Source organism: Coccinella septempunctata, chromosome 1 (assembly GCF_907165205.1).
Source record: "Coccinella septempunctata chromosome 1, icCocSept1.1, whole genome shotgun sequence".
NCBI classification, from domain to species: domain Eukaryota; kingdom Metazoa; phylum Arthropoda; class Insecta; order Coleoptera; family Coccinellidae; genus Coccinella; species Coccinella septempunctata.
Genome location: NC_058189.1, coordinates 28,710,462 through 28,735,098, shown reverse-complemented (window position 1 = coordinate 28,735,098; position 24,637 = coordinate 28,710,462). Strand labels below are relative to the sequence as shown.

The following is a 24,637-nucleotide window of genomic DNA, read 5'->3' as shown; positions in this document are numbered from 1 at the left end:
TATCATAAGAGATGTTCAAAATGGAGTTCTTCCATCTCGACACATTTCCTAGCTCTTGAAATCATATTTTTTGCTCTTCTTAGCATATCGTGATTTTGTTGAACTTCTGCACAGGCTTCTTCTATCCTCTGCCGCAAATGTTTGTCACTTCTTCACGCACACTCAGTAGGAACTGACTGAACTGAGGGTTTAAAATGAAAATGAGTTGAACAGAATTTTAAAAATTTTTAATTTTCGACCGAAGACAATGAATAATATCACCAAAGGAATAATAACAGGACCGCATTTCGAATGAATGACATGAAACATGAATTCGTTCGGTTCTTCCATTGTTGTTTTATGAAAGGAAATGAAAATGTTTTTCGGAAGAATAAATTTAAATAGTTATGTGTGTTATGAAGTATTATAAATACATTTAAGGATTACATTTTTCAAGAGGGTTTACATCAATTGTATCTAAATTCAATATGTCATTTCAAAAGAATTCACAGCTCGACTTGGCATACTTTTAAACATTTCTTTACGAACACTCAGTATGTGCTGAGACTGCTGAGGGTTTGAAATGAAGAAGATTTGAACAGAATTTAAAATAATTCAGAATCTCGGCAAAGGACATTGAAAATTATCATCGAAGGAATAAAAACAGGACCGCATTTCGAAAAAATGATATAAAATAATTCATATTTTATATGATTCCTATTCCCTTGTGACAAGTGTGCAAAGTGTAGTTTTTCATGGTAATAACTAAATTTTTGTAAGGGATGTGAGAAATATAGATTTTGGAGCTTGAATGAAAAATCAGGATATTCTGAGTACTGATCTGAAAATATTAGTATTCCATAAACCGTTTGGAAGAGCTTTCTGGACTGAACAAACCCATAGTGTTTGATCGAAATTGGACCTTGCATTCCAGAGTTATGGGTATCGCAAATTAAGGCCAATGTTCATGAATCACCCCGTATCTCCGAAACTAATAGCCTTAAGCCGGGTCCAGACTATGTAACAAAACAGGTTATAAAGCAAAGTTATAAAATTTGTTAGAGAAATTCAATGCAAAAAGTTATATAACACAATGTTATACAACATTTTTCTTGCTATATAGCAAATTTTATGTTATCCGTTGGGTGTCGGTAAAGATCAAAGAAATTAATATAACTTTGTTATAAAACACGCTGCAACTTGTCCACACTTGTGTTATTAAACATTTACTGCAGCGCCAATCTTTCTTTGCATCTATTGCATCTCGAAATGTCGTGTCTTTTTTGTCTAATTTATGGCCGATTCGATTTATTAGGTATTCGAAATCAGAACTTGTCATCCTTAGGAAATTTTTAAAACTACCATCACATTTAATGTCCCCTGTCAATAGGTCTATGTCATCCATTGCTAGATCCTTCAAAAGAGTTGTTCCACTATAATGTTCCCCTAGCTCTCAACGATGAGATTTCACTCGTCTACATAAAATCACACAAGCTGCTGCTGCCAAAATGACATCCTCTACGTTTGGGGACATTTTCAATGTCCTACAGATGCCACTGCTTCTATAATAGCTGAGCACTTTTGTTTAGTTTTATTTTGTTAAATAGTCTGAATGTCTCTGCTATTTTCTAACAAGTTATATAACAAAGTTGTATAACACATTTGTTGTATAACTTTGTTAATAAAATGTTTTGTTACATAGTCTGGTCCCGGCTTTAGGATACAAAACAAGCAAGTTTTCTGAAAGGCCTGGATGACCTGCATTCACCATTGAGCTATGACCAACGACTCATGTATATTGTATATCTCGTTGAACGTAAAAATTAATTTCGAAACTATTTTCATAAAATGTTACTACATCTGAACGTGATAGTTTCTGAACAATTTTCAATTTTTAATTCAAAACAAATAAGCTATTTTCGCCATTATCTTGTAAATGGTCCTTCTAAGGTACGAAGTGATCTGAAGAAAATCATCATAATTCGAGCTTGCCATTTCATTTTTGAGTTCAAATACAGAGTGTTACATTTAAAAAAGTGCAACTTTGGTCTATATCTTTGTTTTCGAAGACCCTGTATATATCCCTGTATATGACAATAATTTCAAATTGTGCTTATGAACACCCTATACCCACCACAAGAAAAGATTTTCAAAATATCTTTATTTACTCCCTCAAAATGAGCGCCGCGTCTGGGGTGAATAATGAAAATGAATAATTGTTGAAATATTGTCTTGTTTCACTCATCACCGCGAAATTTTATAATAGGACTGTTCTAATAATGCAGGATGGCCCTAGATTTTAATAATTTGGTAAATGCTCGTTTCAAACGTTTGTCATAATCTTCTTGAACAAAGTAGGTATATTCAAGTATCTACCTGTAGATATCGATTGGAATTCAATCTGGGGGATTCTGCACTCTCAATCTCTGAAACAAAATGAATTGAAAAATCGAAAAAGCGAATTTGCTCTTATACATAATTATAATTTTAAAGTTCCTTTTTTCAGATCATTGTCAGGCCACAATTTCTTTTGCTTAATTTGCTCCTGTCAAATTGGTGAAATAATTTACGCAGAAGTGAATCGGTTATTTCAATTTTTTTAATTGATTTTGATCCAGAGATTGGGAGTGAAAACCCTAAAAAGTTTCAGAAAATATCTACCTGTTGTTTTCCAATTAGTTCGTTTCAGACCGCATGTACTGGATTGTTAAAATCGTGTAGTCAGAAGGAACATAGAAATGCTAAAATGATCATTTTGCCCCTTATTGATTTTGAATATGATGTCACGTGACTGACATCAAAAAACTCATAGTAACCATAATATCAGAAAGAGCTCCACCACTTGTACCTTATTGAAAAAATGTATTCGAAATTATTCCGCTATCTATATGAGGCCAGAGTTGCGGAGAAAAGTTTATTCGATTTATAAATCTGACATCTCTTTTTTTTTATAAACTGTCCCTCCAGAGGAACAAATGCATATACAATATACATATATGAATGCTTGAAAACCGATGTCACTATAGAGGGACAAATAGAGTCATAGTTAATTTGAAACCCCAAAACTACAATTCTCTTCTACTCTCGATTTTTGCAATATTCCCTACCGCCACCGTCGTGGCACACTCTGTTTATTTGTTAACCGTTTTCGTCTGAACGTAACTAAAGCACATGACTCTAATTTCATAGATATCAATAGGGCGAGGAAGGAAATTGAAAAATGACGAATTTTTTCGGAAACTATGAATAATACTTCATTTCTGAATGATAAGAATTGCACAGAATTTATATTTCGAAAAGTATCCCGAAAGAAATCACCCCAGCAGGAAAATGTTCATTGGGTTGAAAAATAATTTACAAAATTTCGGTTCTTCCGGTAGAACAACGCTATATTCATTGTCAGTTTTAAATAATAATGAAATGAACTAAACCAACTCTACAGTTTGACAATTATTGGAGTTATCTATGCTTCGAATTCGATACTTTGATTTTTTGCATCAAATTCTATGCACATCAAATAAAATCATCCTTTAAAATTCGGAAACTACACTATAATCTAGACAGTGTGAACTTTTCGGAAGCGTCAATTTGTTCTGATAATACTCATTTCTATTGAAAAGAAGTCGGAAATGTGCCATTTGTGGCTCTTCTAGTAAAGATGAATACTAGACTAGTTTTCGAGAGCCCATCATTGGTCAACGAATTTGGGACAGCCTGTACTTTTGTCGGCTGCATGAAAACATTCCATGCCATCTGGAAAAGATTTGAACACGTGCTTCAATCGACCATGCGATCGATACACACTACGCAGCTGTAAAATTCTCAACGTTGCCGCTGCTATCCAGAAATCATGTTTTATCGGACAGCAACCTTGGCATTAACTTATTACTGCAGTAAATATAATCTCAATCGCATATTGAGATCATTTACAAATTTGAAACTTTGCTTTGTAGTTCAAAATCTGAAAGAAGAAACAATGGTGATTTAGTCATTTAAAAACAAATCTACTCGCGAGATTGAATAAGACATGAGAATATTTTTTTAAATATCTTGGGAACAAAAATCGATAGCACATTTCACAAAAAACAAGTTTTAGAAAATCAAAAAAAATGCTAGGCCAAGTTCACATACATCCATGACGGCTTATTTCACCATATTTTTTGAAGCATCACGCAACGCTTTTTTCAATCGAGAATGTGCTTGAACTGTAGGGTGGAAGTTCTGGAAGAAAAGTGGTGGTTGGAAAGATGCAACATAATATCGTTCCGAAAACTGCTGTAAAATTCTATCAGTCATTATTCGAAGTTTCATGAAGAAATCACCGTAGAAGGCTGGTAGGAAACTGAGGTTACAATGCACATCTGAAATAACAATTCGTTGTAATTTCATTTATAAATTTATAGATAGCAAAAAAATTAGTACCCAAGTAAAACTGAGCGTATGTTTCCACATACAACTTTATCTCAAAATGTGTTTAAAAAATTTGGTAGCACAAAACTTCAAAAAAATTATTTTATGATGGTTCTATTTCCGCTTGAACCATCAACATATTTATATTCTCCTAGTTCCTGGATCCCAATCTTGTTAAAAACAAGTCCGTATTTGGGACCAATTTATTATTATTAATTATCATAGACTTACTTCCATTAGTTTTTCAATAAAATTGGGATCCAGTATTTCGGAGAATAAAGAATAGTTGATGTTTTTATGAAAAAACTCTCAAAGGACCATTTGGAAAAGACAATCTGATTGTTTTTCAATTTCCTGCTATCCCATCAATGAACATTTAAATCTGATTCAAGTTAAAATGTTGCGGAAATCGAAATACCTTTGTAGTGCTTGTTTTTTCTAGTCTACTAATTTTTTCCTGATCTTTCCAATTGCGTTAATAAAATTTCGAAATTGTGATATAAATGGTTTTATTTCGATTCGAAACCTACTCATTAATTTCTTTACAGTCGAACCTGGAATAAGAAGTTATCATTATGTAGACTCAACTGTGGACAAAGAATTTACGGACCAAATATTAGGAAAATATCTATGGTGGTCCATAAGTTATGATTAATTAAATGAATGGGGAAAATCAATAAATAAGAAAGGACGATGGACCTATAAAATTAGGTTATTTGGAAAAACCAGGGTCCATGGTGCTATTTACTCTATTCCAATGCGCATTCCTCAATGAATCGCCCTGTATATTCTGCATTTCTGAATTAATTCAATGATAATTTCCTGTAAAATTTGATATCACTAGATCTGTAGAGTTCATACGAAATCAGCATCTACGTCTTCCGATGCGGTAGGGTTCTCATCTGTGTGACCATAAACTCTGTGATCCGGGGTTACTTGGGGATATCTCCAGTTCCAGATTTCTCGTTTACAGTGTTTACGCAGATTTTGTTCATACATACTCGTTGATTAATGTTTGTTTTGAGCAAGAAGTATGTCGATCGAACAGTAAAATTTAAAAGGATTTCATCATGATACAAAATACTGTTGTATTTTTTTTTATTTTTACATATAAAGTGACATCTTTTTAAAACTTGAGCAGCGATCGAAGCGAATGCTTTTGCCAGCTGAATGATGGATGCACAAATAATGCTTGCTTTTTTTGAAACAATAGAACCCTAACGAAAAACCAAGTATGATTAAGTTTTTGGCATTTTTCACGGAAATTCCGAGGTTTCTAAGAAATAATGATGAGACGACTGAATATCTGGCTTTCAGATTTACGTATAACGACATTAATTATATACCTTTTTTAATAATGGACGGACCGACCTCCTTTTTATGTCACGGGTAAACCAGTATCCGATATCTGAACATTTCAATTCCATTTATTTTCACAAAACAAATGAAAAATATGATATCTCGGTTATATAGTTTGCCTTTCTGAATGACTTCAATCATAATTTTCTGTACAATGGGATCCATGTGCTTCATTTCGAATTCAGAAGTTGTATCTAGAAACCCCTGAACCTGTTCGTCGCATTCATGATTGTTGACATCTGTCAATGCAAAAAATTCGATATCTCTGAACATAACATTAATTTCAAAATCGACAGTGATTCAAGAAATCCAAGCAGAAAGAACTTCTCTTTACAGTATCAACTTTGGGGCCGCGCGTTGACACCTGTCTAATGTGAAAAATTTGATAGCTCAAAAAAAATTGGGATTCATTTCAAATACGAGAGTGACATCACGAAACACCGATAGAAACAACTGCCTTCCTTCAGTATAAAAATGGAGGGCCCATAATTGATACCTGTCAATGTTTAAAATTCGATATTTCAAAAAATGAAAATGATATTCATTTCAAATTCAGAAGTTATATCAAGAAACAGCAGAGAAAAATTCGGTTCTCTGCATTCACTTAGAGGTCGAGGTTATCCCTTGTGAAAGTTACAATATGGAAATCACAAAAGCTGATATGGGATTATCATTATGAAATTTTGAATGTGGCTTGGATAAGCCCAATGGCCCAGATTTCCAGAAGGCACAAAAAACTCAGAGGACATCAGGAATCCAATAGAAGATAATACTTTATCGCTCTTCAAGAATCTTGGAACAGCGATAACAAGGTTAGAGAAAATCGCGATCCACTGAAAAACAATACAGCAGAGCCCTTCAAGAAACTTTTCAGATCTACATAAAATCCAGGGAAAATCTAAGAACCTCAATAGTGCAGCGCCGTGAATAAATTTTTCACAGTCTGGGATGCCCCCCAAAAAAAAATGGAAAAAACAACAATTATTATTATCATTACATCCATAATATTATATACCGGTAGGTATATACAGAAAAAACTTTTCACAAAATTGAAAAAAACGACCATTTTTAGGTACCATTACATCCATAATAGTATATACCGGTATATACAGAATAAACTTTAATCTCCTCCTTTGTGGAAATTCCACTATATCACCAACTATGTAACTGCTTATTTTAAGCACTGTGCAACGTAAAGCTGTGCGATTTTACAGCCAATACGGTGAAATCTGTGAATTGAATCGCACGGCGAATAACCAATAAGATTGGTTCATAGTAGTTACCACGAAAACGAATAGCATCCATAATATTTTGACGTTTCGTAATTGTATCTCAAATGGTTACCAGTTTTTGGATTTGACAAGATCATTTGAAGATAAATCCTTTACAATGAAATTGTTGTCAAAAATGTCCAGTAGCAGCGAAGATGAATTGTGCACACCACCCGATGTAGTGGAGAAGGCGAAAAATGCTTCAATTAATTTATTACCCACAAAATCCCGTGAAAGATAGGAAACAGTTTATCAAAAACTCATGGATTGGAAGCAGAAACACAAAATCAATTCATTTTCGGAAAATGGTATGGTAGCATATTTTGATTTGTTCAAAACAATGAAGTTATCTTCAGTTTTCTTTAATTTATTCAATGCTGAGGTCGACAATCATCATAAACCATGATAACATTAATATTGCGACTTATCCTTAATTGTTGGCTTTACTAAAAAGAAAATCAGATGTCTTTCTGTAAAACGCTCCAGATAGCAGATATTTGCTTACGAAGGTAGATATACACGAATTATATAAATAAACAGGCAAATATTGATACTTTTTGATTCCAGGTAGTTTTAATTATCGGTATTAGTGTTGCTTGTAGAAAGCAGGTGTTACGCAACTTGAAGCCTTAAGACGTACAGGGTACGGAAAAATGTCTGAAAATTCATATTGAAGATTCAAAAACCAAAACGCAAAATTCATTTGCCGTTCACGAGTCCTTTCATCCGGTTTGTAGAAACTACATCGATCTACGTCCGGCAGAACAGCATGTTCAGACTCTGCCATGTAACATGCCAAAACAAGTGGCAGAATATCTGTGCTTAGAGAATCCCAAGCAATACAAAAGCCATTGCTTCAGTTAGACGTTCTTCTGCCACTAGTCTAGTAGATGCTGGTAGCGATATGATAGCATTGAAGAGACAGCGGTTGGCGGTCATCAGCAGTGTCCTAGAGTTATTTAGACAATTCTATGAAAAACATAACTGCCACCTCATCAAAAATTACAAGTGAAAACAATGATATTATTTTTTTAAAAACAAAAAATCAGACAACCAACCCGCCCTCTCTTGTTATAAATAATTGCACAGTATCAATTAATAATAATTATTACAATTAAAATGTGAACTAAACTATAGGTACTTATTATAGTTGTATGATGTTTTGTAGTTATTCAATTGATCGATTAAAGATATATTCAATTAATGGAATTCTAAGTTTCATGAGAATGAATGCGTTCGTAGAAAGAGTATAGTACACAACTCGAGTTGTATGGCAACTAATATGCTCCTTACAACACTTGTTATGTAATATACCTACTATTTAACTTTTTGGTCGGCAACACAATTGAAAGCAAGAACCTTCAGAAAAAAATTTTAAAACAAAAAACTACTCAAACAATAATTCGGTGCCCTTGAAATAACTCCCTGGATATTGAAACAACCCCATGCAGAGGAATTTCAGGACAAATCTACTAGGGAATAATATACCCAACAGCCTCCGTGATTGGAATTGATCATCAGACTTTTTACTGAATTTCAAAAGATGATTTCGATGGATAATAATCCATTTTACTATAATACTCGCCTAAAAATTGGTATACTGAAATCTGTTAAACACACTTTTTAAACTTTCAGTTGCAATATTTCATTTAGTTAGACATTCATTGATATTATGTACTTCAAATACATGAATATTACAAGTTTCAGTGATTTTCGTCTGTTCCTCGAAATAACCATTTTATCCATAAAAGTATATACCGGTATATACCGTATAAACTTTTCAGTTCCCCAAAGTGCACGCAAGGTGTATATATATATATATATATATATATATATATATATATATATATATATATATATATATATATATATATATATATATATATATATATATATATATATATATATATATATATATATATATATATATATATATATATATATATATATATATACGGTCAAACATCTGCGAGAACTGAAACTACCGGAAGGCACCATTACATGGATGCAAAAAGCTGTCATCTTGGGAACGGTGAATATAATAAGACAGGTTATATACCCCCATTGACGTAGGGAAGGTAGAAATGTTCTTGGCATTACGCCCGGGCATGTTCTGAGAAACAACCCACAGTTTACACTGTGTGAATTAAAAAAAAAAATATATATATATATATATATATTCATTATTTGTGATTTTTCAGACTCCATTCACGGATTAATATCAGAAAGAAAATCAAATATAAGGATTTTAGCTTCCTAGGCTCCAAGGTCATGGTCATCCCGACACTGTTATGTGAATGAATTGGATTCTGTGTCTGTAGCAATAGCAGGTCCGAGGTCCGATTGAAGTGCCCCTATGGTGTTCTTCTAACTGATATTGTCATTATTATTTTTTCGAATGAATAAAAATTCAACTGACGTGTTGTATACAGAATTTTATTCCATTTCAATTAGAAATCAAACGATTACACTTTCCAGAGAATTATCGGATTCATGAAATGAAAGGGGATTTCGAGCGGCGGCGCTAAACCGATAAAAACGGTCGTGTCACGTAAGCGATAACTAGTGCGATAAAGTGGAAAAATTGGATCGAATTTGTGAAAAACTGGAATCTTTAGAAGAATTTATTGAGAGGAGACAACTGGAATGGTGGGGACACTTGAATAGAATGGAGGAGGATACAATGACGAGGGGAATTTGGGATGCCAAAGATGTCAGAAAGAGGAGACGGGGAAGACCAGAGAGAAGTTGGGGACAAGTCATTGCGGAGATATTGAATAAGAGGGGAACGAATATTCCGGAAGCTAGACGCATATCATTGGATAGGAAGAAATGGAGGGAATATATTCAGACGTAGAGGCCACACAACACCCTACACCGAATGGGTAAAAAGGGTTAAAATGACTATATATATATATATATATATATATAATTGTAGAATTTTAAGGGTAAAACGACTCGTGTTTTTGGGAGGGATCTTAAGTGAAACTCTTCATTCTTCGCCAAGCTTTCGAATTCAATTTAATTCTTCTTCGGGGCCTCTGGAATACATTGAAAATTTATTTTATTTCTACATTAAATTATTTTATTCTGTTTACTTACTGAATTCGAGGTTATGTTAAAGAAATCTGCCTAGCTATAAACATTTTCAGTAATCATCATTGAGTTACAATTTTTTGAATGCAACTACTATTTATAAAAACACTTATGGAACACAATGTTAGAAAAATTTAAAAACTAATCCGATTGTTGATATCTGTCAAGGTATAAAATTCCAAAATCCGTTCAATTTGTTGACAGTCTGCCATTCTATGGTGTTATTCGTCGACTGGACCATCGAAGAATATTTCGTTTTCCCTTTCTTTCGATTTTTCCAACAAATAACGATAAATGGAACTTAACTTATTTGTATCCGTTTTCTTATTAATTGTATTCTCTTTTTTATTAATTTCAATCATTTCTAAAACCAATCTTTTTCGATAATTTTTTTCTGTTTTCAGTACTTTCACGTCTTCAAAGTTTACCCCAATTACCGCCAATATGGCGAATCCAAAAATCTAAACGCCGCCTAGCGGCCAAATCACTAACCTAGAAAGTGAGTAATAACTTGAGTTTAACTTCTTTGGGTTAGATATTTTCATAACATATTCGGTTACCAGTGAACTATATTCACAAAACTTTTTGGATGTCTGACTAGAAAAATAGGTATTAAAATAATTTAGTGAGTATTCATATCAGTGTCATTCAGTTGAGAAACTATTTACCAATTTTCACTATAATTTTAGGTTAGGAGATATCTTTGTTCTAGATGAATTTTCCAGTGTTGGACGATTAAGAAAGGCAATGGGAATTTTCATTTCCATGATTTCAATAGTGCCGAGAAACCTGAGCAGAAGAAAGTATACGAGATTAAATTTCTGACATAACTGAAGTTGTACATGCATTACTGGACTTGCAATCTTCAAGAGATGATACGTTGGGAACATTTCAAATGAAAAGTAGTGATTTGACACTCTGGATTTGACTTAGAATTTTGCAAGCAGTTGAAAGTAATCAATAATTAAACCGTTCGACAAGAATTTCAAATTTCGTTAATGAAATTACAACTGTAAAATTAATTTTCAGGCGGTCTTGTTGAGTTGGTTGTAATTGCTGGAAAATAATTTCTGTGTTGGCATTTTGAACTGCATAATATGTTTTCATCCAAATAAATAATCTCAAATATTTACATTCATTTATTTCCACAAATTACATAATTCATGTGAGTGTGGTGATAGAATGAAATCTTCTGGATATAAGTTCTTGTAAAATCTTCCATCAAACGACACCAACATATTCAGGAAAGTTCTGGAGGAACCCGAGCACAATCAATAATCCCATAATTATTCACTACCTTTACAAATATCTCTATAATCGAATAAAATCTACGATAACATTGCTTTCACAATAGAGTTTTCACGATGATTACTCATTTTCCGCCATGTTTGTTGACAAGTCGCAGCGCCCTCATCGGTAGTTGGATTCGCCTATGGTCAAGATTAAATGCGTGGGATGCTAGTGCGCATCGTTCTGGATGTTTAGTGATATCCGATTTGTGTAATGCCATTCTCCTTTTAATCCACTGTGATGTCTGTCCTATATAAGTTTGTTCACAATTTTCACACTTCACCTCATAAACCACATTGCTTTTGACGGCCGTTTCGATCGGGTCCTTCAGTCTTGAATATAAGTTTTTCACGGTCTTTTGATTGTGTACTGCAATTTTGACGTTTTCAGTTTTCCAGTTAAACCATTTATATTTGGATATGATGCATAATGGATTTCCTCTGTTGTTTCAGTATTTCTTGTCTGTTGTTGGTCTGTTATGTTACTTGAAAACAACAATTTTGTTAATAAACCTCTTGGATAACCATTCTGTTTGAAAATTTCCATAAGATTGTTTATTCCTTCTCTGATGTATGATTCATGACAAATTCTCTAGCATCCCACGCATTTAATCTTGACCCAGAGATATAGAATATCTATAGGCGTTTTCGGAAACTTACTCAGGGTTACTAACTCGATCCATTGAGGTCACGTGACGGATCTTCTCGGATCACTGACCCGGTTCTAAGTTCACGAACTTATCAGGTTAGGATTTGGAAGTGTCAGTCGTGAGAATAACATAACCAAAACGTCATTCAAATTAATTATAAACTTTACACATTTTATTGATGCATAAACAGAGTTTATAAGAAAAAGTCGTAAGAATCTTCTTGCAATCTTGCTTAGAAATTAATAAATATTGAGAATAAGAGTAGAAAGCTTATTCCCGCGTTTTTCAGATACAAAACTAAACTGCAGTGCGCATGCGGTGACTCTAGCGATTCGAACGACCCTGCTTTTGTGTAGGGTTACGGAAAATCAACCCGAGTCAGTGATCGAGGTTGCAGCACCCTACTTTCCGAACACGGGTTAGATGTTCGGGTTAGGTAAACGAACGCAAAGGTTAGGGATCGAATGAACCCGAGTAAGTTTCCGAAAACGTCTTATATCTCTGCTCACGACTGACACTTCCAAATCCTAACCTGATAAGTTCGTGAACTTAGAACCGGGTCAGTGATCCGAGAAGATCCGTCACGTGACCTCAATGGATCGAGTTAGTAACCCTGAGTAAGTTTCCGAAAACGCCTATAAAGTAAGTCAAGATGGGTCTCACAGAACACATACATGGGTCTGTTCTGTCAAAGAGGAACCTCTTTGGTTCTGTGCAGCTCGGGGGCGAGAAGCCACTCTGTAATCTGTGTTTATAAGCAAAGAGTCTATGCTGCTAACTAATCGACTGCAAAATATCTAATTTATTCGATAAATTTTAAAAGGTAAGTCTTGAATATTCAAATTAAACCTCATTGATCTTAACAAACAATTTCTGTATCGATCGATAGCTTTGTAAGGTTTCTACATACTACATATATAACGGATTTTGAAGATTAAAATTACTCTTTTAGATGTTAGATTAAAATCTACTACAAGTAAACACTACACTAAACCTTATGGCCCTCCATTCGGCTTCAATTAGTTTGAATGTTGTAGGGGAATCTACATAATAATTAATACAAAACTCGACAAATTTTGAGTTTTTTTTTTTGGTAAAATTCATCCTAGTGAACATTCATGTATTTTTGATTTCATTAAGACTAACCATTATTCTGATGCAGCCTTCCATAGAACCAATACAAAGAGCATCAGGACTTGTAGTAAGGAATCATAAGGGGAACTTGAAATTAATTTCACAGCAATTAATAAATGCTTTTTTTATATTGGTAGAAACTGTGTACACCAATGAGTTGTCTTTTCCTGGTTCATTATTTTAAGCCTTGTTCTGAGAAAGTTTCTAGAAACTAATTTGAGCAATCTTGCATGGCCTACCTCTACTATGAAGCGAGAACTACAACAATAAGGTGGTCTTAAATCTTTGGAATGTCTCATGAACCAACCAGATCTGAATAATTTTATGGTCAAAATATAAATGAAATAAATAGACATGCATTATTAATGTTTATACTTCTTTCTCAGATTGGAACCAATTTTCTACGATGGATATACGTCCAAATAATACCATTTATATAAATAATCTGAATGAAAAAGTGAAAAAAGAAGAACTGAAAAAATCTCTTTATGCTATTTTTTCCCAGTTTGGACAAATATTGGACATAGTAGCTTTGAAAACTCTCAAAATGCGAGGCCAAGCATTTGTCATCTTTAAGGAAATTCAAAGTTCCACAAATGCTCTACGTTCTATGCAAGGTTTTCCCTTCTATGATAAACCTATGGTGAGTATTAATAATAAAATAAATAAATAACTGTATTTAAGGTAATGTCCTTCCGCCTGTATAATAATAAGTTGTACATCTTTAACAAAATACTACTGGATTTTTATGATGGATGTTATATCGAAATGTATTCAGTATTTCAAATAATCAATTAATAAGGCCACAGTTCATTGTCATCTACTACAACTCATTGAGAAAGTACAATGTGACAAATTGAAGATATGAGTTACTCTGTTAGCGCAAGAAAAATTACCCAGCTCTATAGACGATACAAATTAGGGGTGTAAATATCATTAACACGTTGACTGTCCCTATTCTAATTTTTTCTTAACCCCGCACGTCCAACACATTTATCCAAAGATAAGGGTTACTTTTGAGTGATAAAATATATATTCCATAAAAAATTGATTCTGCAGCCATTTAAGGAAGTGTTCATGTTCAAAATTTTTAAGTACAATGAAAGGCTTGATGCTGACGTTTCTTGAATCACGTATAATTCATTATGATTGAAGTTATTTAAACATACTTCTACAAGACGTTCAGCCCATATAAACTGACCACACTGTAGCTTTCATGAAAAGTAACCATATTTATCTTGAACGTTAAATGAATCAATGAATCACATACGACTCATGGACTCCTGGCGAAAATCTTTATACATCATATTGTGATGCATGGGACAGGGGACAGTCAAAGGGTGCATATGACCATGATAGTTGAAAAAATTTGGGATGGATTAGTGAATATGAGTACCCACCCATTTTCATCCTAGTGCAATCCCTCCTGGAAGAAGATTAATTTCTCTTTCCAACATTTTCAATTTCAAATCAATGAGCAAATTTATGGCCATTATGTGAGATCGAAAACTTCGAAAAAATTTCAAAGTGCGAAAAAACAGAATTTCTAGATGAGTATCAAAAGATTTTTATATATTCTATATGATACAAACAGTTATTGCTACCCAACAAATCATCCACATAATTAGATGAATAAATAAGTTCCTTTATTTCAAATCATTTCCACAATAATATTACAGAGAGAAACAAAATGTCAGCAACAGTATTTACATAATTTAAACAAACCCTGATAAATTGTTATAATTTTGAAAATATCCAATTGAACATGGTTCCAGTTTTATTAATAGTATCTTTATAACATTTTTTGAATTCAATAAGTTAGATAATCTGCATGTAGGTGGAAATTTGTTGTATAATTTTATGTATAATAGGGGCCTTTTTCTGTACTTGTGAGTCTATGAAAAAGATATATGAAATTCGTCGTTCTTGTATTATAGCCATGAAAGAACATCAAACACTCAAATATACAGGGTGTTTCCAAATTAGGTGTGAACCTTGGAGGAGGTGTTAGTATCACTCATTTGCTGTCATTTGAGCCATATTTATTGATAACCAAAAATCGACAGTAATTTCTCACCTTACTTTACATTTTTCGTCAATTTTTTCTACGTTGACCAAGTTTGGTTATAATTTTGAATTATTTTCATCAGAAAAAGATATGATACGTTTAAAACTATCCTGATTACTCATTCACTATTTTTCATATTGGACATTCAAAAGGTTGTTTATAAAAAAATCTGCTGAAACGAAACTAGTGATTTCATTCTAACAAAAACTTTTTTAGGGAACGAAGAAGGAATTTGGCAAGTTTTTAAAATAATTTTTCCATATACTCCATTTTAGCGCTCGGTTGGCCATAGAAATCTGACACATTCCACTCTGTATAGTACTTAAGGTTATGACGCTCGTCAAAACATTCTTGAGTTTTGAATCAGCGCTATGTTGTCCGTTCTACGTAATTACATATTTTATAACAATGTCGAATCACTTCGGAAAATATGAGGTCGAAAATATGTGACGAACATAATTGACGTTTTCTAATTCCTTAATCAGCGAACGGAAAAACAGCTGGATAAGGCAAAAGGTCCTGGAGTACTGGCTCAACCGTCCTGGTCTGCGTCACTCGCACAGGGCTATTTCAGAGCCTCCCAGCCCATACACCAGTCGTTGGCTAGGATTTACTAGAACCAATCTAAGATCTATCATAGCGGTGTTCACAGGACATTGTAGACTCAGAGCCCATATTTAAAAACTCAGCATCGTCAATGACCCGCTCTGCAGTCTCTGCTTAGAGGAGAACGATTGAGCACATCCTCTGTGACTGCCCGGCGGTAGACAGGGTCAGACTTGGAGTATTTGGTTCTCCGAAGATGGTCCTAGAGGAACTCAAGTGAATGGAGTATAGATGAATTGTGGAATTCGAAAGTTGAAGGCAAATTGATTTTTATTTTCTTCATATACACAATTTTAAATCATACTAATTCTTTTTCAACATCTAATAAAGGATACTTTTGCCATTTTCATACGTATCATATCTTTTTCTAATGAAAATAATCCGAAATTATAATCAAACTTGGCAACGTAGAAAAAATGACGAAAAATGAAGTAAGGTGAGAAATTTTTTGAAAAACACAAGAACTCAAATATCTCGGAAAGTGTTGATTTTTGGTTCTCAATAAATATAGGTCAAACGACAGCAAATGAGTGATACTAACACCTCCTGCAAGGTTCACGTCTAATTTGGAAGCACCCTGTATACAACCCATATATAGTCATAATCTGCATACCCTTGAAAACACCCCTGCAGAAGTCTCTGAATTTCATATGCCTCATTATTCTGATGGTTCTTTTTCGAATTATGAAAAGAAGTTGAATGCTGGTGCTGCATCCCCAAAATGCAATCCCATATCTTGAGTATTGATTCAAAGTTAGCGTGGTACAAGATTTGCAATGTCCTCTAATCCACATGGCTGGATACTACTCTGATTCCATATCCAATGCTACTTAGGCTTTGTACACATGAGAGCGTTAGCGTTGAGCGCGCGTACATGTGTACGCTCCAATACCCAGTCTAGTAACTCGAAGCGCGCTGCAAACGCGACGGTCGAAGTGAAAACTACAAACGCACGCTCAACGCGGCGTCTAACGCCCTCATATGTGGTAAGCCTTAGTCTTGGCCCAGTTTTTTCCACATGATTGTTCCAACCTAAGAATATTCCAAGAAATCTCGTATCATGAACAGGTTTCAATTCATTACCATTCAGGTATATTAACTAGTGTAGCCAGGAGATCCACTTCGTAGGTAGATTCACTTTTACGGACTGATTCGCCTTTCGTTCCGCGATTCACCCTTTTAGGAATACCAAGTTCATAAAACGTCATTCTATCATTCCGTTCGATTTGAATCACCCCGTTCTGTGATCGCTGGCACGATGTTCAGTCAAAATTGACGTAACCTATAGGCCTGTATTGGTTCGCTTTTACGATGGTTCCAGAACGGTTCAAAACAGTCGTACATTAATAATTCAGCGTAAGCTCGCGCGTAGTTTCCCAAACCATTGCTGGTCCACTACTTAGAACCGATTCGGAATCGCCTCAAGTGCGAACCAAAACAAAGCTAGGGACATAGATAACCTATAGATGCGCAACTCTGTCTGAATTTTTTTCCTTATAGAGCGACATCTATCGAGTTTTTTCCTTTTTCGCTGGCATGATTTTGGCAGCATTGCTACCAGAATTACAGATGCCTACTGAACTGCCAACGCATTTGGTTTAAATTTCAATACATCAAGATTGAAATTTCGGTCGCGTACCATCACAAATTTATGCCGAAAAAAATTTCCGACATAAATTAGTAATGATGCGCAGAAGATACTCGCCAAAAAAATTTCAATTTGTAGATTTGGTAACATCTGATTGGAAAAATTAATCTATAGGAATAAAAGAAGATAATACCTCCTCATATTGGGCTTGAAACTCCTCAACAACAACATCTCCTTGCCCCCTGAGTTCTTCCCTAATTTTGAATTGGGTTATTGAAAGGAGTTATTTTGGCGAGGATATTTAGAGTTGAGCGATGAAAAATAGTATTAAATGTTCAGGAGGGTCTCACCAATTTTGTGTGGGCTTCATTTAGCCTGAATTACTTCCAAGCAATCCGAACATTTATTATAATATCATTCATCGTTTTTCTGGCTAAATATCCCGCCACATACAGTTTCCTCGAATCATTTTTTACATTTTTACGTCAAAAGTTTTGACTTCCATCACATTGTTGTTGTTTTTATTCTTTTTCTTCTTTCTCAATCAAAGTTGCTGCTATTAAATAGATATTCGTGAAGAAATCTACTCTAAAATATCTATTCATGATAGTTAAAAGGAAAAAACTCGATAGATGGCACTACTTCTGCCCGAACAAAATCATTTCAAGGGAGTTAACCCCCCCTGGCTAGGGAATCGCTTACTGATATTGATTGTCAAAATTTATAAAATTTCCTCTGATCATCGATAAAAAATAATTTAATTTCGCGAAACGTCACTCGATTTTTGGTGACGTTAAAAATTGCCCATTTTCTCACGCATTTTTGAGATTGTACTGCCGATAAGTTTTGGAGAATATATATAATATATATACCACCAAGTGGGGAATTTCTTCTAGATCGCGCCGCAAGTTCTATTCAAAACCCCGCGCGTTCTTGCGATCTATCGAAAATCGGCCTTTTTCGACTTCCCGGGCTTCGATCTAGACTTTCGATACCTCTACAGAAATGGCGTTTCATGGACTCTCGAAGCCCTAGGGGCTCATTTAGAGCGTTTTACTACCCCCTTTTTGTTAACACTTCTATGTTCCAATTCCGTTTAGAATATAGACTGGTATGGCCAGGAGATCCACCTCGTAGGTAGATTCACCTTTACGGGCAGATTCGCCTTTCGCCCGTAACTCGGGGCTACGGCCCTCGCTATTCGCCCTTTCAGAAATACCAAGGCCAAAAAAACGTCATTCTATGTGTTTGTTCGATTCAAATCGTCCCGTTTTGTGATCGCTTCCACGATACTTCAGTCAAAATTGACGTTGACCTATAAATCACGAATTGACATTGATTGTCAAAGTTCATAGAATTTTCTCCGATCATCGATAGAAAATAATTTAATTTGGTGACATTGAGAATTGTCAAAAGTCTCCTTTTTTCTTACGCAATTTTCGGTTATTTGGGGGCCGTAAAAGTGGGCAAGTGTGTTAACCCTCAATTATTCAGTCCTTCGCGATACGACATAGCCCGTTGTCGGACCCCGAAAAGGTTCCGTTCGTTCGGTGAATCCCAGAACGTTTTGTCATATTCGCTCTCAACTGCAAAAAATCTTCGAAATTGAACATTTTCGGAAATTATTTTCGAATACTTCCCGGGCTTCGATCCGGACGTTCTATACAGTTTTGGAAACGGCGATTCTCGTAGGGGCAGTCGCAAGCTTTGCTCGCGACTGCCCGCGCCCTGCGGGAGCGGTATATCGCAAAACCTGCTACCATTTTTCACCATTTCTATGTTCCATTTTCTTTTAGTATATAGTAGAGTAGAAAAGAAGAATAAACTATTTAGCATAAGTCTTTTTATTACTACTAAGGTTCGCCCTATGTAATATCATATATTCACATTATCATTATCACAGAATTAATTGAATCATTATAGAATTTCCAATGAATTCGTAAAATGTAGGTGGCCGGTTAATTTTGCCCGTGAGTGTATAGCCTAGTTCTCAGAGCTCAGAGTTCTCAGAGCGTAGTGTCGCCAGCAACAATCCCCACTCCTTCCTACATTCTCACACGACTTGTTGTGTTCTCCGCTGTCATAAACAGCTGATTGTCAAATACGATTGAAAAATTCTATTCTATTTTGAATTTATATTACATATATCTTTTCAAAAATGAGTTTTCGAGTTGCTCACACCATAATATCCGAAGTAAACATGGTGTTCGAACTAAAATTGTGGTAAAATTTACATTAGTACAGAGGCCATGAAAGTAAACATGGTGTTCGAACTAAAATTGTGGTAAAATTTACATTAGTACAGAGGCCATGAAAGTATTCAATAACATGGGCAAGTCAAGCAGTATTTTGGGAGGAAATGAATAATTATGCCATCCTCTTGCATATGGATGTGGAGGCCGAAGAAATAGAGACAGTATAAGATAAGAAGTGTTACTCAAATGACTCGAGACAAAAGACGACTAAAATTATTTGATGCTATTGAAAGAGCTATTCAAATATATGGGATATATTCTATACTCATTATATTTATGATGTATGCGTTGAATATTTTTTTACTGGATATAATTTTGTACTGTTCCTATTTTTGAACCAATTATATTTTCATATTGTATCTTTTTTATATTTATAGTAAATACACCTCTTGTATAGAACAGTGCATCTTTTCGAGAAAATTCAATACAACCACATTACATCATATTATGTATATACATTTAAAAAAAATATTCTTTCCATGTGTAAATTGCTTGTACAAAAGCTGCTGAACGATTGGTCAGGAACAATGGTCAGCCCAACACTTTCCGCATGGATCGGATCCAATATATATCACAATCCTCATAGCAGCATTTTATCATAAAATGGTCATTATTCCCTTCTCTACATATACACCAATTCATCTGTTCTGACCCTTTTGTGAAGAACTTAATACACATAATATTTTGTTTGAAACAGCGAAACCCAGATATAATGCGAGCATTTGTAGGCTGATAAGCGCTTGAATGCTTTCATTTGCTGATTTGTTTAAAAACTGGTTGTGAAAACTAGAAAAACCACAATATCATCATATTCCATCAGGAATGTAACCTCGTATATCTCTTGCTTAAATGTATGGATCAAAACCTCCAATCTTGTTTATTTTGTGGGAGTAACGCTCAGCTACTCTTTGATTTGTTTTGGGAATTTCAATGAAATAGGCACTTTTTGTATTCACTGAAAGAAAATTGGAATTTAATTCAGGAAATCTTGAGATATTTCTCATTTCAAAACGTTAAATTAGCTTACTTTTCATATATCTATTACGGATTGGCCAAATGAATATTCATGGAGTATATAGCAGTGAACTCCCATGGTTCATTAGGAAGTTAAATACCTATCTGCCGCAGTGGCCTAGTGAATCCACCTTCTTCTCCTTATTTTATTTCGCCTTTCGCCACGAATATAAAGCTGTATACTTGTAGAAAAACTCCATTCTGAAATAAACAATAAATATGAAATGAAAGAATATTTCCTTTCTCCGTGATAATTATCATTGGTGTTTCATATATTTACCTGAATTTAGATGGAAAATATACCATGATTAAAAAATACTGAAAAGAATATCTAAAATCAAAAACAACTGTTTTTGCGGCTGACAGATAGGTTATATTTACTTGTGATTTTCGAAATTCGAGGTGTAGTTGGAATATTTCAACTACAAAAGGGTCGTTTCGCGACACTTCTCGACAACCAGAAATGAAAAAGAAGGGGTCAGGGGAAGTTTTGTTTACATGCTCTTATTGGCTGGAATACTGTCGCTGGCGACACTACGAAGCTCTGAGAACTAGGCTTATAACTGCAGTGATCAGTTTCTGTTAGCCCGGTTTAGATTGTGTGATTTGAACATGAAATATAATTTCTTTTTCTGAGTTACTTGTTCTGAACTTTTCTTCTTGTGCATTGCACCAGGCACATTTTAACTTTGTAATTACAGAGAATCCAGTACTCAAAAACAGATTCAGATTTAATTGCAAAAATGAAGGGAACTTATCAGGAAAGACCGAAGAAAGTAAGGCCGGTTCCAGTTAAAGAAGATGATGCACCCAGAAAGAAGAAGAAAAATAAGGATCCTAACAGAGTCCCAGGAGGCGCCAATGCTGAGCAACCTCCAAATCAAATTCTTTTTCTCACTAACTTACCTGACGAAACTAGTGAAATGATGTTATCCATGCTGTTTAATCAGTAAGTACATCAACATATGGTACAAGGTGTCTAGTGGCGGATTTATGTTTTAAATACGAATATTTCAAAAAGTGATAAACGGTACGGGGGGAGGGTGGTGTCATTGGAATCAGCGATCGTGCGGATTTCTCAGTCGCAATGTCGCAGTGGTCGATTGAGCATTGCTCTTTCGCCATCGAGGCATTTTTCGAGAGTAACGATTCGTACGTAATTGCACGTCGACAATATTGTTCACACTTCGATATCCTACGGATAAGCGATGCACCGAATGTGAATTTAATTCGTTTCTGGGTGCAGAGATTCCGCACAACAGCTTCGACTATGAACACCCCAAAGCCAGGTCCCAGTCAATCTTCAAGGACTCCCGGAAACATTGAACTGGTTGAAGAGAGTTTACGTCAAAATCCACGACTCTCGATGCAAAAAAGGGCAGCTTGATTGGGACTTCCAAGAGCGGTTATTCATGAAATTTTGAAGAAGGATCTAAAGTTCCATCCGTTCAAAATTCAAATCGTGCAGAAACTCGAAGAAGGTGACTTCGTTTTACGCAAAACATTTTGTGAAACGATGCTGGAGCGTTTTCGATCTGTGAATCCAGTTGTTGCAGCGACGAGGCCCATTACCATTTAAACGAGTACGTCAATAAGCAAAATTGTCGTTACTGGTCTCCAAGAACCCATAACCTGCGACTGAAACACCAAAAACCATTGCATTGCCCCAGGGTAACTGTTTGGTGCGCCTAATCTGCGAATGGAATAATTTCATCATTTTTTTTTGAGAATGTTCGGGCCCAGGCGATAATAGTGAGAATCATCAATTATCACCCATCGTTCTCATCGCACACGTGTTTCCAACAGGATGGTGCAACCGCACACACGGCCAGAGCTTCGATGAATTTGCTTCGGGAAGCGTTTCCTCAAAAACTGATTAGTCGCTTTGAGGACATCCCATGGCCACCGAGGTCCCCGGACTTAACCCCAATGGACTTTTTTTATGGGTATACCTTAGCTGTATTCGGGTTCGGCTTTCGGACAGTCCGAGAATGGTTCTAGAACTGCGCGGAGAATTCAATACTAGGTCGCAACAGTTTTGCGCAGTTCTAGAACAATTCTCGGACTGTCAGAAAGCCGAACCCGAATACAGCCTTTAAAGACAGAGTTTACAGTAACAATCCCCGAACTCCTGTGAAAAAAAATATTCGTCTAGAAACCAGCAGAATCGAACCGAGTTTACTGCAGCGTGTGCCATAGAACACGAGGCTCCGCTTTGAACAGTGTGTTCAACTCGATGAAAAACATTTGGATGATATAATTTTTAAAAACTAAAATCCGCACCAGCATTCTGTCTTTCAATATTTCAATTAAAACGATATTATGTCAAATAGTATTTTTTTTATTTAACTTTGAAAATATAAATCTGCCGCCAGAAAACTAATCCTATAATTGATTTCTTGGTATTCATACTAAACGCCAATTTTAATGACTTTATTACGGTATTCCAAATTCAAGTCTCAGCAATTTTTTGTTATTTCAGAAATTACGATATTCCTGCTATTTTGTTATTCCTTACAAAAGGAGAACTAATTAACAACTTAATTTTCATCTATTTCTAGATTTCCTGGTTTCAAAGAAGTGCGTCTGGTTCCTAATAGGCATGATATTGCATTTGTGGAATTTGAAAATGAACTTCAATCAGGTGCTGCCAAAGATGCTCTTCAAGGATTTAAAATCACACCAACACATGCAATGAAAATTTCATTTGCCAAAAAATGATGAGTATGTAAGATTAAGTTACATAAAATTTAATTTTTTAACAATAAAGAACTTCATTTGTAAAATAAACATCATTGATTTATTATGAGATGTATTACTAACGCTCCTGTCGCCCACCTCAGATAATGAATAATTGTATCAAAACAATGCAAATCTGCTGGTAGGGATGGCTGATACCTGGTTTCCTTGTAACAGATACTGTTCCTTTTTGGAGGATACCTCTGATAACTCATCAGGTATTTCTTTCATTATTATTTTAGATTTCATATTGGTCGTTACGCAAATCAAATAACAATTAAACCACGATTTTCATTTTACTTAATTTCTTTCGTCGATTAGTTCAATTGTTCATAATGCGTTCAGTCGAAATCATGGTTCACACGATTACAGAGAGGTCGGAAATTTTTTCACTTCTATCGAAAATAACCTATGTGCTAAGCTAAGAGAACGGCTGAACTATTCAATCAGCTTCATTTGGATCGAAATGTAAATCGAAAGTACGAATTCGAGTTCATGGCAAAGTTCCGAGAAACTGGTTCAGTGTGTAGTAAAAAGCGAAATGTAAAAATGAATGAAGGGGTGAATGTGACAGTTCTTGGTCCGGTACTCCGGTGGCTCTCAATCCAAGATCGAGTACGAGGCAACTTGCAACAGAATCTGGTTCTCAGCGTAGCATTTTGAAGATTTCGAAGCGCCATAAATTCTACCGTACAAATTCCATCTTGTAGGTACATACCCTGCAGATGATTTTGACCGCCGTGCCATCTGGAATTCTGTTCATTTATTCATTCATTGCTGTATCTCGTTACCAAGAATATATCTACAAAAAGACTCAAAAAAAAAAAACTGTCGGTGCGATCAAACCAACAATTTCTTAGGGCTACTTGCGACTGTGTGCCCTCCTGTGACTGAAAAAACCCACCCGTGACCCACAGATCCTTCCACACTCCGGGCATGGATAGCCACTGACCAGATCTGGCCGCCGATGTATTTCTTATTATAACTGTGAACCAGAGACCATCACTGTGATCTGTCTAACGCTAGTTGTTCCCAGTTATGATTGACATTGACTGATTTTAAGGATTGATACAGCATATCCTTATATTGGCCTCCTGTTTTCCGAGCTCTCTCTGTGAATTCGACACACAGAGCTTTTTTGTGGAGTCTTGTGGCCACTCCATCTGAGTCGGGACCTCG

General features: G+C 35.2%; 1 protein-coding gene and 1 long non-coding RNA gene across 2 annotated transcripts; one reads left to right on the top strand and one right to left on the bottom strand.

Annotated features, from left to right (window-relative positions):
- Positions 1 to 12,761: 12,761 nt before the first annotated feature.
- On the top strand, positions 12,762 to 23,523 carry LOC123308031 (U1 small nuclear ribonucleoprotein A). Its single transcript, XM_044890557.1, has 4 exons — positions 12,762 to 12,877; positions 13,575 to 13,831; positions 21,421 to 21,668; positions 23,281 to 23,523. The coding sequence occupies exons 2-4, from the start codon at positions 13,595 to 13,597 to the stop codon at positions 23,438 to 23,440; spliced, it is 645 nt and encodes a 214-aa protein (XP_044746492.1). The 5' UTR covers positions 12,762 to 12,877; positions 13,575 to 13,594; the 3' UTR covers positions 23,441 to 23,523.
- Positions 19,736 to 21,389, bottom strand: LOC123308107. Its single transcript, XR_006537049.1, has 3 exons — positions 21,000 to 21,389; positions 20,733 to 20,920; positions 19,736 to 20,660 (listed from the first exon to the last, which is right to left on the bottom strand). It is a non-coding gene; the product is annotated as an uncharacterized LOC123308107 (long non-coding RNA).
- Positions 23,524 to 24,637: the final 1,114 nt, after the last annotated feature.

Coding starts and splice junctions, on each gene's coding strand:
- LOC123308031 (XM_044890557.1), top strand. CDS start 13,595: ATGGATATACGTCCAAATAATACCATTTATATAAATAATCTGAATGAA. Junction 13,832..21,420: donor CCTTCTATGATAAACCTATG/GTGAGTATTAAT, acceptor TTGTAATTACAG/AGAATCCAGTACTCAAAAAC. Junction 21,669..23,280: donor TTATCCATGCTGTTTAATCA/GTAAGTACATCA, acceptor ATCTATTTCTAG/ATTTCCTGGTTTCAAAGAAG.